At 40.7% G+C, this 13,444-nt stretch overlaps 1 protein-coding gene across 2 annotated transcripts in view; it reads left to right on the forward strand.

Moving 5' to 3' along the window:
* Positions 1-13,444, forward strand: part of REEP3 (receptor accessory protein 3) — a 52,513-nt gene that overhangs the window by 12,845 nt on the left and 26,224 nt on the right. Inside the window, exon 1 of one of the 2 annotated variants that reach the window (XM_085064259.1) lies at positions 19-143. The exons of the other annotated variant lie outside the window; for it this stretch is intronic. Within the exon in view, the coding sequence (XP_084920385.1) occupies positions 112-143 (32 nt within the window). The 5' untranslated portion in view covers positions 19-111. Of the gene's footprint in view, positions 1-18; positions 144-13,444 lie in introns of those variants that run through there. 2 annotated transcript variants of the gene reach the window in all.

The raw sequence follows: 13,444 nt of genomic DNA on the forward strand, positions 1-13,444 counted from the left end.
GCCCACTGCGCAGGCGCGCAGCCCCCGAACCAATGGGGCGGGCGGGGCGGGGCAGGGCCGCGGCCATTGCGGCCCGGCCGGCGGAGGGGAAGCGCCGCTCTCGCCGCCGCGATGGTGTCCTGGATGATCTCCCGAGCGGTCGTGTGAGTGCCGGGCTGGGGCTGCGGGAGGCGGCTTAGTTGTCGGGACGGGGATGGGCCCAGTGAGCGGCGGGAGGGAGGCGGCGCCCCTTTTCTCTTTCCCCAGCCTCCTGAGGCGGGTGCCCTGCGCGCCCGTTGAGGGTCTGTGTGCCTCAGAGGGAGAGAGTCCTTGTGCTCCCAAAAACTCCCGCAAAACCTGCACGGGGCTCGTGGTTACTGCATGTGTCTCCTGAGTCTGTCTAAATGCATGTTTCCCAGGGCTGCGGAGCCAGCAAACTCGAGCTGCTTGTGCCTGTCACGCACTTTTTGCAACCGTTGCTTGTAAATTGATCCAAAGTAACCTATAAAATCCGGTAACTTTTCCTTTTTAGCTTGTAGCAGAGTTAAGAGGACTAGTAGAACGCTTGCGAGTGTGAGGCGGGGGTGTGTGCTGCTATCAGCTGATGGAAAGGTAGACTGGCAGTGTTGTTGTGTACTGGAGTTCCTAAAGTTGAAGTTTTGTAAGCCAGAGAGACAGTCTTAGGTGAGAAGTGTCATGTTACATGGTTTGAGTTCTGTTCGAGAAAGAGTAAAATGCAGTGCAGCCTCTGGTCTTTTCCATGGACATTGTACTGTGCCTTCCCGAAACTGATGGGTTATTACGCTTATTTGAATAATATTCCTTCATAAAGGTTGAGTAATATTTGGGCAGCAGAGTCTTCCTCATGCTCCTTGCTGAGTAGCGCTGTGATTCTGGGGTGCCCAGTGCTTATTGGGTCGCTTGAGCTGAGATTTGCTCTGTGTGACTTTTTGTGAGCCAAATGAAGTGAATCTGCTCACAAAGCAGTCCAACAAACATCCGAATTAGCATCAAGTATGTGGCAGCAGGAGTGTGTGACCCAAAGCAGAGCATGATAAGATTTCCCTATTTTGTTGGTGACCGATATCCCCCTTAAGCTGTCTGGTGTAATTTCACCTGAAAACTTTGTCAGGAAGCTTTCTCATTCTGCCACGTACATTTTCCTGCTGCAGTCCAGTCACCTAGATAAGTAGCAGTCCTCCCTCTCCCTGCCCTCCGTGAGACTTGTCACATAATTGCAACTTCCAAAGTAGAACATCATGTTCCAGAATTGGCTGAGGAAGGCAGAGGTTTGGAAGAGAGAGGCTGTGGGAAGAATTGCTGTTGGTGCACTTTGTCAGTGTGGTCTTCCCATAGGCAATACATGGCGCTAGAGGCATATGCTTACTTACTGTACATCAGATGGAGCTGCTGAACCTGTTTCTGCCTTGTTATGTAAGAGCACCAACCAGAGAATTCTTATTTTAACGACTTACACTGTGTTGGTTTTAAGGGAAATGGCAGCAAGGCTGAGCACCTTAATTTCTGATGACCAAGTTCTTGTGTAGTTAGTTGGTGTTTTTTTCCTCCTGAATTGCTAAGGGTTGTATTTTTATGAGGATAAAATCCTCTATGAGCCTAACCCAACAGCTCAGGGAATGAAAAGAATAGCTACTGTTCTCCACAGATTTATTGGAAAAGGCAATAAAGGATAATGTACTGTGCAGTTCTGTGTAGTTTGGTTTCCTGGTTGCCATTGGTCACTCATTTGTATTGCCCTAATTATTTTTGCTAAAAAGGGAGTCCTAAATATTATTTATAAATCCTTTCCGCCTTCTTGTGTCCTTGTTTCCTAGCTGTGGGACTTTTATAGTTTGCCAGTGTTCAACTTGCGAGGAAGGTGAAAGTGTTCAATGAGATCTTGGACAGCTTTGAGACTATTGTTTAACTCTGCTAATAAAGCAAAATTCATGTGGAAACGGAAGGTGAGAAGTACCATGGAAATAGATATGGTGTGACATGAGAGGTCTGAATTTCAGTGGTCTTGAGAATGTCCTTCTTGTCCTGATTTCTCAGTGTCCATTATCTTCCTTTTTGATCCATTTTCCTTCCTGGTCTCTTTCCAGATGTACCTATTTCCTTGACTTTGTGTCTCTGAATTGTATGTTTGGAGTTTGGAAGGTATATACTATCTTTCCCTTAGATGCCCGAAGAAACATGGAATCATTTTTAAACACTATGTAGCTGTGCAGACGTGAGGCTCTTCATGTAGCATTTGATTCTGGTGTGGTGACTTCCAGGTGCATATATCCATAGCAGGCCCATGCAGCCCTGCTGTGTGTGGGCAGCCATCAGGAATACCAGCCATCTTGACTGGTGACAGGAAGGAGCAGCAGCTTCTCTGTCTGTAGCAGAGTTCTCCACTCCTGAGTGACCTCCTATGTTTCAGGGCCAAAAGAGCAGCAAAACATGAATTTGTAGGTGTGTTGCTGTGCCCTCTACTGACTTCTGACGTGATGGACTTGCCCTGACATGTGTGCCCCAAGCAAACTGCCTTCTGATTCAGTCTGAGACTTTGCAATTTGGAATTCATTAAGTGCACTAAAGTAGTCTGGTTAAAGGTTTAAGGAACTAGGGAATGGAGCTAGTAGACAATTTGAATTCTTAATTGTATGTGAATTGTCTTGATGAGTCATGCACAGGAAAACGGGGAGTGGTTCAAATTTACTGTTCCCCATAATAATCTTCAGCAAAACTTTGTTTTAATGGAATCTTTTCCCTTTGGTCTATAAATGCTATTATTCTTAAGCTTCTAAACTTGTGAAGTACCTTGTGCTAATTACATGTCTTCTGTATGTCAAGAAGCAGAAGACTTGAAGTGCTTAATTAAAACTTCTTATCATTTTCAAATTCTGTGTCAATCGGGTGCTGTTGTAGTAAGTATAGCTCGTTGTTATTTCTAAAACACACTGGCTGTTGCAACAGCTTTTGGAATGTTTACTGCAGAGTTTTTCCTTTTTTTCACTTACAAAACCAACGAGAAGTTAGTGATTCCATTCAGAGTCTCAGAAAACTTGTTCGAGTGGTACATCTTGTCAAGTTCTTAGTCTTTAGTGACGGAAATACATTTTTAAATTTATGACTGCCCATCTTGTTAACTTCAAATAGAGCTTGTGCCTGACATCTAATCTGTGTGGATTGCTCATTCTTCTCATTTGTAAGGTCTGAGCAATTGTGTACACATCAGTTGCTGAGACAGTATTTAATAGTAAACATGCTGAGTACTTGTCAGTCACAGCCTGGCATGGATGAGATCAGACCATCCTCTTGTGCCAAGCAAAGATGTGAAGCATCCTAAATACAAAGTAGATGGCCATTTTGTTCTTGCAATCTGTTAAAGCAGACTGTCTGCTGTAATCTGTTAACTTTTTTCCCTCCTCACTTAAAATGAAAGTTCCCCCATCTGTGTTGCTTTGCAACATGCTCTATCCCCTCGTGTTTAAGTACATGGTTTGTTTCCAGTAAAGTTGGTCAGCATCCATGAATGTTGGAAGGGAGAGTTGCAGTGCTCCACAGGAGGATGTATTTGTCTTGGGTATTAGTACTTAGTTTTCTGATTGCTTGTATTTATTATTTGTCTCCTTACCCTCATTTTAGAGCCTTGCAAATATTCCTTGATTCTGATATTAGATTATAACTCAATATGTTAAGCTGGACAAGGGCTGAGGGACACAGGAGGTGACCTGAAGGTAGGTAGCAGTGTTAGCCTCTTTAGCCTTTGCTGCTTCATAAACCGGAGCTCTTTCTTGAATGGTAGCTTCCAAGGCATTATCTTACTCTACTTTTAATACTTCTGTTAATGCTTGACATTTCCAGATGTCCAGCTGCCCCTAGAATTACTGCAGGTCTGAGAATGGGGGGGCTGAAGCCGAAGGTTCTGTGTTTGGGTTGCTGTCAGGAATACTTGGTTTAGCATGTAGGTGATATTTTATCTAACTGTGTATGCTTTGCCTGTAAACCTAGATTGTGTCTTGCTCTTGGAATACAATTTTTTAAATTAAAAGCATAAAGTACAAAAATATTTACCCTCTTGTTTCATAATCAACATTCTCTCAAACAAATTGTCTTGAAACAATCACAGCTCATCAGGTGGAATTAAGTAACAATACCACCAACGTTGTGAGGAATGAATAGCTGTAGCTTAACAGCCTAATCTTCAAGTCAGAAGGGTCATTAGTGGGAGAGTTTCTTTGACTGTTCGTAGCCTGCTCTCTGGCACAATTGTTCCAGCTCAAGTATAAAGGATGTTGACTACTGTTTGGATGCTGAATTTGTTCCGGTATCCTTCCAGTTGAAAGGCCTATGAATTGCTGTCGCACCTGTGGGGGAAAAGGAGCTGCTGTCATCGTGTAAGTGAGATGTGCTGCAATGTCTGTCTCAGCACAGAGCTGGAACGAATCAGTGACCATGTATCAGTTATCCTTAGCATTTCATGCTATGCTTAAATAGGTATCACTGATCTTTTTGCTGGGAGGGGCCATCCTGCCCTTTGCACTCTCCTCATTTACTTGGCACAGGATCCAAACGTTACTCTGTAACCGCTGGGTGTCTGGCTGTTTTGTTAACCAGAATTAAAATTAGTGTTGATAGAAGTTAATCTTTTGTTGGCTGCCGTGAACTGCACCAGCTAATGCTGCTGTTGTGTAGTTGCTAGGTAAGTGCTGTGTTGAGAACGAAAGGTTGCAGGACAAAACCAGCATTATTTTTGGCTTTAGATTGGTGAAAGCATACTCTGAAACTACGTTCTTCACTTTCATATTCCTGCTTATTCTTGCTGGTTGTGAATGTAGTTCCAGTAATAACAGTGCAGCTGTTCTAATCAAACAAGGTGTCAGCTTTTTCAAGTGACTTCAGTTTTATGGGTTGAAATCTGTAAGCATATGCAAGTCTAGGAATTAAGTGTATTGTCATGTCTGTGTGAGAGTTTAAAATCATTTACATAATTGAGCAATGAAATCATCAGAACACTTCTCTCCAATAGTTCAGCTTCTCAGTGAAGCAATCCTAATATGTACAATGAGAAGTTTCTGCTCACTTGTATGTGACTTGTAACACCTCTTGAGTTAGTCATTGTGCATTGTACTATCTCTGACAACTTGTAAGAAAGCAGTGTCCCTACTGCTTGCCTGGCACACTTTGCCTTAAATCAACAATTGCTCTGCAGCCTAGCTGCTCTTTTCTGTGCGATGTTTCCAGGCTGGTGTAGGTGCAGAGCATGCATGGTCAGTGTGCCCAGCTTATGGCAGGCGGGTGCACTGAAACTTGCTCCAAACAGATGGAGCACGGCTAGAGGCGTCCTGTGGAGTCTGACGTTCTTACTTAATGGTCTTGGCATGTACTCTGTAACAAAACGTGCTGAAACCCACAGCTGTGTCCTATGCATTAGAGATAAAGAAATACCGAGAACTGCATGATCTGGCACAAAAGGACGTTTCTAATTAGAACAAACAACCTCCACTCTTGCATGTTCCACAGACTCATGTCTGCTTCGAGCGAGCACATTGTAGGCTATTGAGCATTTCTGCAGCCTGGATGGAATGGCTTGTCTTTGCCGGGATTGTACATAGAGACATCTCCTGATAGGCTTGTGTAAGGCTGAAGAAGATCCCGAGCCAAATTTGATTAAAAAAACAAACTTGCTTTGGCTCAATTTTAATATTTGATAAGAAATTATCTTTCAAGTATGTCAAAACATGTCTAGCAAAGCCCTCTGCTCTGGTGTTTCATGTGTAAAGGAGCTTTCTCTAAGCTTTTTGGTCCTTTTTATTCTGCTTTTGACATTCCAAAATATCAAAGCCTGTGAAAGTGCTAGAATTTTACAGAAGAAAGTATTGCAGCTGTCAAAAGTACTATTGTCAATCTTTGGCATTTTTAAGAAGTGCCAGACTAGAGTGTAACAATTTACTACTGGACAAATGAGATGAGGTGTATAGTCTAGGTGGGAAAGATGATTGCAGGTTTTTTGCTGACCCGTATGACTTCAAAGATGACTGGCCTCGGTGGCACAGAATAACCAATCTGACAAGATGCTTTTGGACAGGAGGGAAATAAAACACCCCACAGAGGCTATCTCTCTATTGAGCTTTTTGTTAGCCATTGCTGTGACTTTGCTGCTCAGTTTATCACTGATGAAATAATAGGGTGTTACTTCAGTTTCTGTTGTGTTTTATAGGAGTCTGCAAGCATCAACATGGAGGTAGGTTTAACTAGATGAATGTTTGCCCTGTGTTTATCATCTTTGGAACATTGCTCATGCATCCTGAAGACAGTTGGAACTTGCATTTGATGTTGAAAACCAGGTGGAATTTATTTCAAAAGCAATACCTGGCTTTAAGTGCAAGGATTTCCCAAGCAGAACTTTTCCCTCGTGTGAGAAGCCTGATATAATGCGATACTTTTTTGTGTTAAAGCTGCTGGAACTTGCTGTGCTCAAAGGGGAAAATTAGTAAACACTTTGTGCTTGTGCCTTCCTACTGGTCCGGTTTTGTTATTTCCCCCCACCCTGTTTTGTAACTCCTTGATCAAAACCGTGGAAAGGAGAGTGAGGAAGATGGTCACTAGCTTAAAGATGTCCTGATTAGTTTTTATAATAAGGTAAACCTTAAACTAATACGAAAACCCAAAGATTAATTATTTGGCTTTGTGCTCTTATTATTCACTTCTGTCTGCTAATATTTCCCTCTGCCCCCATTCGGATTTTGTTCTAGAAAACATAATTTCCTTTATACCTAAAGGCTTGTCTAGGATTACTCAGTTGCAGTGTGTTTAGTACTTAGTATTAGACTGTTTTAGAAGCTGACCTATTCAAATTTCCCTGCAGAGAACAGCTTATGGTTCACTTGGAAGACACTATATCCATAGAAACATAAAATAGATGTTTTATGTGACTGCTTTGGCAGGCATTAATTTGCTGTAGTTGCAATATAAGCAGTGTTGGTTTTACTATTCTGCTTCTAGAACTTTGAGGGGTAGTTTTTCTTGTCTAAAAGTTACCTTTGAATGGTTGAGACAAAATGGAGTTTAGATTTGTATCAAGAGGATAATGTGAATCGGGCAACTTATTTTTCATTTGTATTTGGAAAATAACATTTCTGAGAAGGCACACATTTCTTTTGTATCTTCTGGTTTCTTAGTCCATTTACATATAACCAGTGAAACATATTTGTGTTAATGGAATTCTTCTCTCAAAAAAACCTTTTTTTTGTTAATCAGCATAGTGTGCTTTGTTTATTTTTGAGAGCAAAACCTAACCCTCAAACGAATTAGTTAATGCATGGGTCTTTAAAGAACAACCCACGAACGATTTGGGAGGAAATTAAGATATCTTTTAGCCTTGTATTTTTGATAATAAGGTTAAGTTACTAACAGAACTGCATGAATAAGACTGGTAAAGATTCTGCTTGTCAGTGTTGACTTAGTGTCTATCAGGATCTTCACAGAGCTCTCTGAGTACCAGATATAATTAAGTAAACACGTATACTTGGGAATGGCAAATCCAGACGCTACCTCAACAGCATCTGCCAAGGACAAAGTTCATAGAAACCTTTTCCTGTGTACAACGGGGAGGTTTGTACTTTGAGTGCTCTAAGAGACTTCAGAAGTACATTTCTGGGTCATAAGATTGACAGAATTGTTTGAAAATCAAGTACCTTAAGGCAAAAAATTAAAATGTCAGTAACTTAGGATGATTAAAAGCAAAACCACCAGCTGTCTGGGGTGGAGATAAGAAATGCTTACTTTTACTTTAAGAGTTGGTGTTACATGGTTCTACTTATCACTTTCCTCAGATTGTGGTGGTTTTGCAGCAATTTTTTTTTTTTTTTTGAGAGGCAGGACATTGAGGCTGGTCAGTGATGACACCCTTGGGTTCAAGAATGTGTAATGATTAAGTAGAACCTTTCAGCCTTTGGATTACAAACTTCACTTTTCTCTCTGGAAACACCCAGACAGATGAGTATTCCACGCAGTGTGACCTATAGCAGTGTGGACACTTTTTTTTTTACTGCAACCCATATGAACGTGTGGTTACATGCAGTGTGGTTTGCTTTATACTTAGAGACAGCTCAAAAATAAAATGTGGTTTCCCTTGGAATAAGAAGAAGCAATTTTTAGTTGGGACCACTCCTATTTTAAATGTTAGTTTCCTATATCTAGTTATTTTGATGCTGATTAATGCTCAAAAAATACAGAAGATACTCTTAGAGCAGCAATCCATGGCTGTGGATTTTAACTTGTGAAATTTTCTGAAGTCTCTAGCAGACTTGACGTAGGGTGAAAACCAAAGCTGATGAGGTAAGAATCCAAGTGGAAATCCATTTTTTGACCATGGCATTCGGAGGTGTTAGAGGAAATGAGCCTAGGGTGTAAGTGATGGCCAAACCTGGAAGGGGAACTCCAGTGCAGTAGCTAGCTTTGAAGCCACTGGTCATAGCTGAATAAAGCTTTAGACTTCAAAAATAGTTGAGAATGGGCATGACTTAGGAGTCTCAGGAGAATATAAACTGGGTTTCTTCTAATATTGAAACTAATATTAAAGTACTGGATTGCTGAACCTACAGTTCAAGCGTTGGATAATCAGGACACTTCCTCCTTAGGCAGATGATGAGACAATGGAGAAAATATGCTTGGACACTTTAATGCAAAGAATTTCTCCCTATTTCCTGCAGTTGAGACTTGAATATCTGTAGTGTGTGATTATATATAGGCTTTCCATTGTGACCTCCATAGCTGGATTGAAGGTAATATAACTCAGGGTAAATATGCCCAAATTAACTTTGATAAATAAAAAGCTGGCTGTGGATCCTTTCAGACAACCAATTTTTTTTTTTTTTTCCCACAGCAGTGAAAGAGATTACTGCCACTTAAAACACTGAGTTTTCTTGCCTCAGGACTTGGATACATTAATGAGTGAGGCTGCTTTAAATATTAAGTACAGTTGCTGTAATGTGAATGTATTCGGTTGGGCTTTATTGGGTTTTATTCTAGGGAGGTGGTAGTCATGTATTTTTGGCAGAATTTGTTCTAGTTTTCTGTTACCTGCAGAACTTTTGTCACTTGATTAGTATTGCTGCTCTTCAGCTATGCTGCATTACTGCTTCTGTTCCAATTTTGTGCTGGATAAAAGATCATAATTGTATCCAAATCTGATTGTTACCTGGTCATTTCATCAGAACTGGGATCTCTGAGACTTCCAAGAGCTGAAGCTTTAAGATTGTTAAGCATGTTTAAAAATGTGCAGGACTTGGCAGTACTGAGATGACAGTCTTTCCTTTGTGTTCTTTATGCTAGGTTTGGCTCTCCAAACATCCATCTAGCTTTCCTTGTTTCAAAATTTACTGGGGCACAGAGCAGAGAAACCTTTGAGAAGAAGTGGCTACTGACTTGACATGAGTTAGCTGAAGTTACTGTAATGAACAATTTTCCTGTACACCAGTTAGATTACAATGGAAGGTGTTTTAAGGTGTCTTCTGGATTCTTCTTAAAATATCCTTGATATGAAGGACTTCATGTTCTTACACACAGAAATGAAGACCTAAAAATTTGTAGAAGCTTCCAACATAATGTTGAAGACACTAGGCACAAAGCTAACTAACTAATATAAATAAGAGAGCTGGTAGTTTTTACTCGCATTTATGGAAGCCAAGAAACTAACAAGTACATATATAATGCTAAACCTCATAACAAAATGAAACACCTCATTCTAGATATGTAATGTTTCTGTTGTTCAGCACATCATCTACATTGAATTAGCCATGTCTTTTAGGAGCTCTCAGAAGTATCCTAAATGGACAGGATCATGTAGATCATGAAAACTACATGTGTAGATTCTAGTACCTCCAAGAGTAGTAAGTGTGAAGAACTTTTTCCAAAGCAAGGATGTTCATAAGTGTGCTTTGCTGTCATGTCAATTACCTTTATTATGTAAACTCTGTGACAGTTTCTTTGAACTTGCATGTAGGTATCAGCTTTTGTCTTTAAACTTAAAAAAAAGTGGTTTTAATTGTATTTTTTCTCAACTGCTTTATGAAATAAGCTTATTCATGCAGGTACTCAATGAAAATAGAAAATATCTACAGAAAACCAAACTTGATTTGACCTCTTTTAAGAAATGAAAAATAGCAAATTAGTCAATTTGTTTCTTCTGGCGTCTTTAATCCAGATGTCAGTCCTTGCTGATCATTAGGAAAAAAGCACAGTTCAGTACAAGGACACATCTTTGTTCAAAGAAAAAGTCCTGTGCCAGGCTGTCTTAAGAGTTATTTGGGAAGTACCTGAAGTTGTTCCAAATTGTTGGCTAGTTCTCAGTGTTCAGTCATGCTCCTGCGTGATACTACAGCTGGCTGATGTGGAGCCACAAATACTCTGCTTCCAATGGTAAGCAGTCATAGAAACACAGAAATCAGAGATTGTTTCACGTCTTTGAAGGAAAACAACTTAGTTGAGATTTAAGTGTGAGCAGCTTTGAAAATGAATACTTCTCTAGCAGGGATGAAATTTTCTTACTGAGTTTGAGGTAAGAGCTAGGTGGAAGATGTAAGTTCTCTAATAAGGATTGTTCTGTGTTGAAGGCATTCAGTGTTTGCTCTTTATCACGTGGAGTTGTTGTAGATGATCTGGTTTCAGTTCCTCGGTGTGAGTGCTTGGAAGGTGTGAGCTCACCTGCCTGCCCTGCTCATGTGGTGAGCTCTCAGTCAGGCTGTAAACAGGAAGGAGCACAGGGATGGGCAGGACGCTGTTACAGCAGGAGTCAAACATGTATCGTAAAAGCAAGAGGTCATGCAGAGAAGTGACTAAGAATTTTATAACAATTTCTATTTGCCTTCCAGTACTAGCTTTTTGGAATTTTCTGTAAGGCTGAACAAATCCAGCTTTTTCACTATGTTTTGAACAGGATTTGTTAGCTAGTGGGTTTTTTATTTTTTTCTTTGTTTGGTTTGTTGGTGTTTTTTCGATGTGATGATACCATCTCCAGGTTTATGCCCTTCTGTTAAAGTATGCCTAGGCTATCCAGCAACACAAGAGAAGTTGGTTGGTCATGGACACAAGTTTTGGACACTATCTCCAGGCATAGGTACAGATTTTTCTAGTGAGAATTATATGCAAATAAAATTCTCTCCAAGTACTCTGCACTGTGTGGGATCTATGTGTGAACAGGAGGTGAATTGATTCAGAGGCTTTGTGTACCAATAGTGCTCTGTCAACTCAGGAGGAGAGTGACTGGGAGAACTGTTGAAGCACTGATGCAGCTTGACCATATGAAAGAGTTTCCAGGCTGACTCACTAGAGAGAGTAGCCTTGATTTTGCTTCAGGAATTGTTTTTTAGCAATGCCTTGTTCCTGACTGCCCCAGGCCCCAGTGAGAGGGCTGTTGGAACCCTTAAGTACATCAGCACTTGCACACAGATTCCAGTGTAGGACATCCCTTACAGAAGAGAATTTTTTCTAATTTTTTTGTTGTGCTCTGTTTTTAGACTTCTTTCAAGGTTCAGGCAGGGATGTTTTCATGTCCAGATGACTTGAAGAGTTATCTGGCAACAGGTTCATCAATTTGGGGTAGATCAATAATTAGTCTGTAAGCATGAGTGGATAGGATACTTGTAACAGAGCCTTGAGGTCTGCATTGGAAGAAGGGCTTAATTGTCTCTTACCAGACTGCTTGCAACTATCATTCTTGGGACCCCTTAAATGAATGTTCCTGGCATAGAAAAGCCCCACATTTTAGAGGAATCAGTAGGGATGTCACTTTTCCTCTGAAAATTCTAAGGTGGTTTCAGACTGCAATAGTAATTGCATTACTATTGGCTATGCTGTGCTTTGGAAGAATCTGGCAGTTGCTTTGGAGAATTCCAGCTTTCTAAGCTGGAAAGTTAATAGCTGCATTGCTCTGTTCAAGAATGTGCTTTCTTCACATCTGTCAGTGCTTCTGGATATATTCTTTAACTGTTAAGACGTTTTTTTCTCTGGCTTTTGGGGATATTCTTGTAACAAGAATGCTATGAAGATTTTAACAGACCTGTTTCTGATTGCATTCTTGCATTTTGGTAACTGTAATCTGCTAAAAGAGTTGATGAACTTAACGTTTGCTACTGTTAGCAGACATGTTCTTTTAATAGTATTTATGTGACTTTTTTTTTTCCCTGCTCCTTGCTCAAGGCAGAGGGGTGGAAGAAAAAGTAGGTTAGAATTTTTTTGTGGGGTTCAGGAGCTGATTCTCATACTCCCCTGTCTTAGTAACAAAACGCAGTTTTTGTAATTGCTTGAATACGTAGTATTTTACTGTAGATTGTGTGGTTAGTATTGTGTATCTGAATAGCAAAATAGAACTAAATTCTGTCAGGTGCTGGACAAAAGGACTTTGTTTAGTGTAGTGCTTTTCAAAGCTGGCTTAGTCTAGAAATTACTACCCTGCTGTAACACTAAGGGGGGAGGGATCAGGCATGACATGAGGGTCTTGCTTTTTTGGCAGTGTATTGGGTTTGTGTCAAGGTTTTAGTCTTGTTTCTCATTATCCTACTCTGATTTGATTGGTAATAAATTACCAATCAAATTACCCAAGCTGAGTTGCTAATTGCCCATGATGGTAAGTGCTAAGTGATCTCTGTCCTTATCTCTCCCCACAGCCTTTGAGCTTCTTGTTGTATTTTCTCTACCCTGCCAAGCTGAGGAGTGGAGTGATAGAGTGGCTTTGGTGGGCAGCTGGTGTCCAGCCTGGGTCAACCCACCACATGCAGGGTTTTTTGCTTTTTCCCCTGAATAGTATTCTTATATGCCTTATGCCTTATTTTGAGCTTGAGGGTGCCTCTGAGGTGCACAGCAGCTAGAACTTACTCCATAACTGTAGCCTTGTAAAACCCCAAAACAAAAAACCAACCAACCAAAAAAAGCCACCACAAACCAAAGAAACAAAACAAACAAAAAAACCCCAACCAACCAAAAACAAAAATTCAAAAGTGCTGATCTTTGAGTGGCTTGGAAGTATGTGGGCAGTATACAGTCTAAGCAAAAATGCTTCTGCTTTTCCAGTGTGTGCTGACTGAAATCCCAGTGGGTACATTGTTAAGGCATATGGCTCTATTTGCCTTTTTTACAGCCAAGAACAGCCAGCCAAAGATTCAAGCATTGTTGTTCAGATTTTTATTCTGCTATTTAGTTTTCATTTGCAAGCTTCCCTTTGAATGAAATCTTGCTTAGGCAAAACTTGCTGACCATATGTGGAATAGTAATGATAGTTTATCTAGAAGTCAAATGGTGTTGCCACCACCAGACCTAGTTTCTGCATAGATAGTACAGTGTTGCCCACATCAGCTCTGGTATTTGCATGCTGTCTGACCAGCTCTTGGAAAAAACTTGTGTGTATTTATGACAGGAATGGTAGATGCTCCTAACGTAACTGGCAAAGACTTGGTATTAAGAAGGGGCACCGGGC

Source organism: Lichenostomus cassidix, chromosome 6 (assembly GCF_008360975.1).
Source record: "Lichenostomus cassidix isolate B80296 chromosome 6, HeHo_3.0, whole genome shotgun sequence".
Lineage (NCBI taxonomy): Eukaryota > Metazoa > Chordata > Aves > Passeriformes > Meliphagidae > Lichenostomus > Lichenostomus cassidix.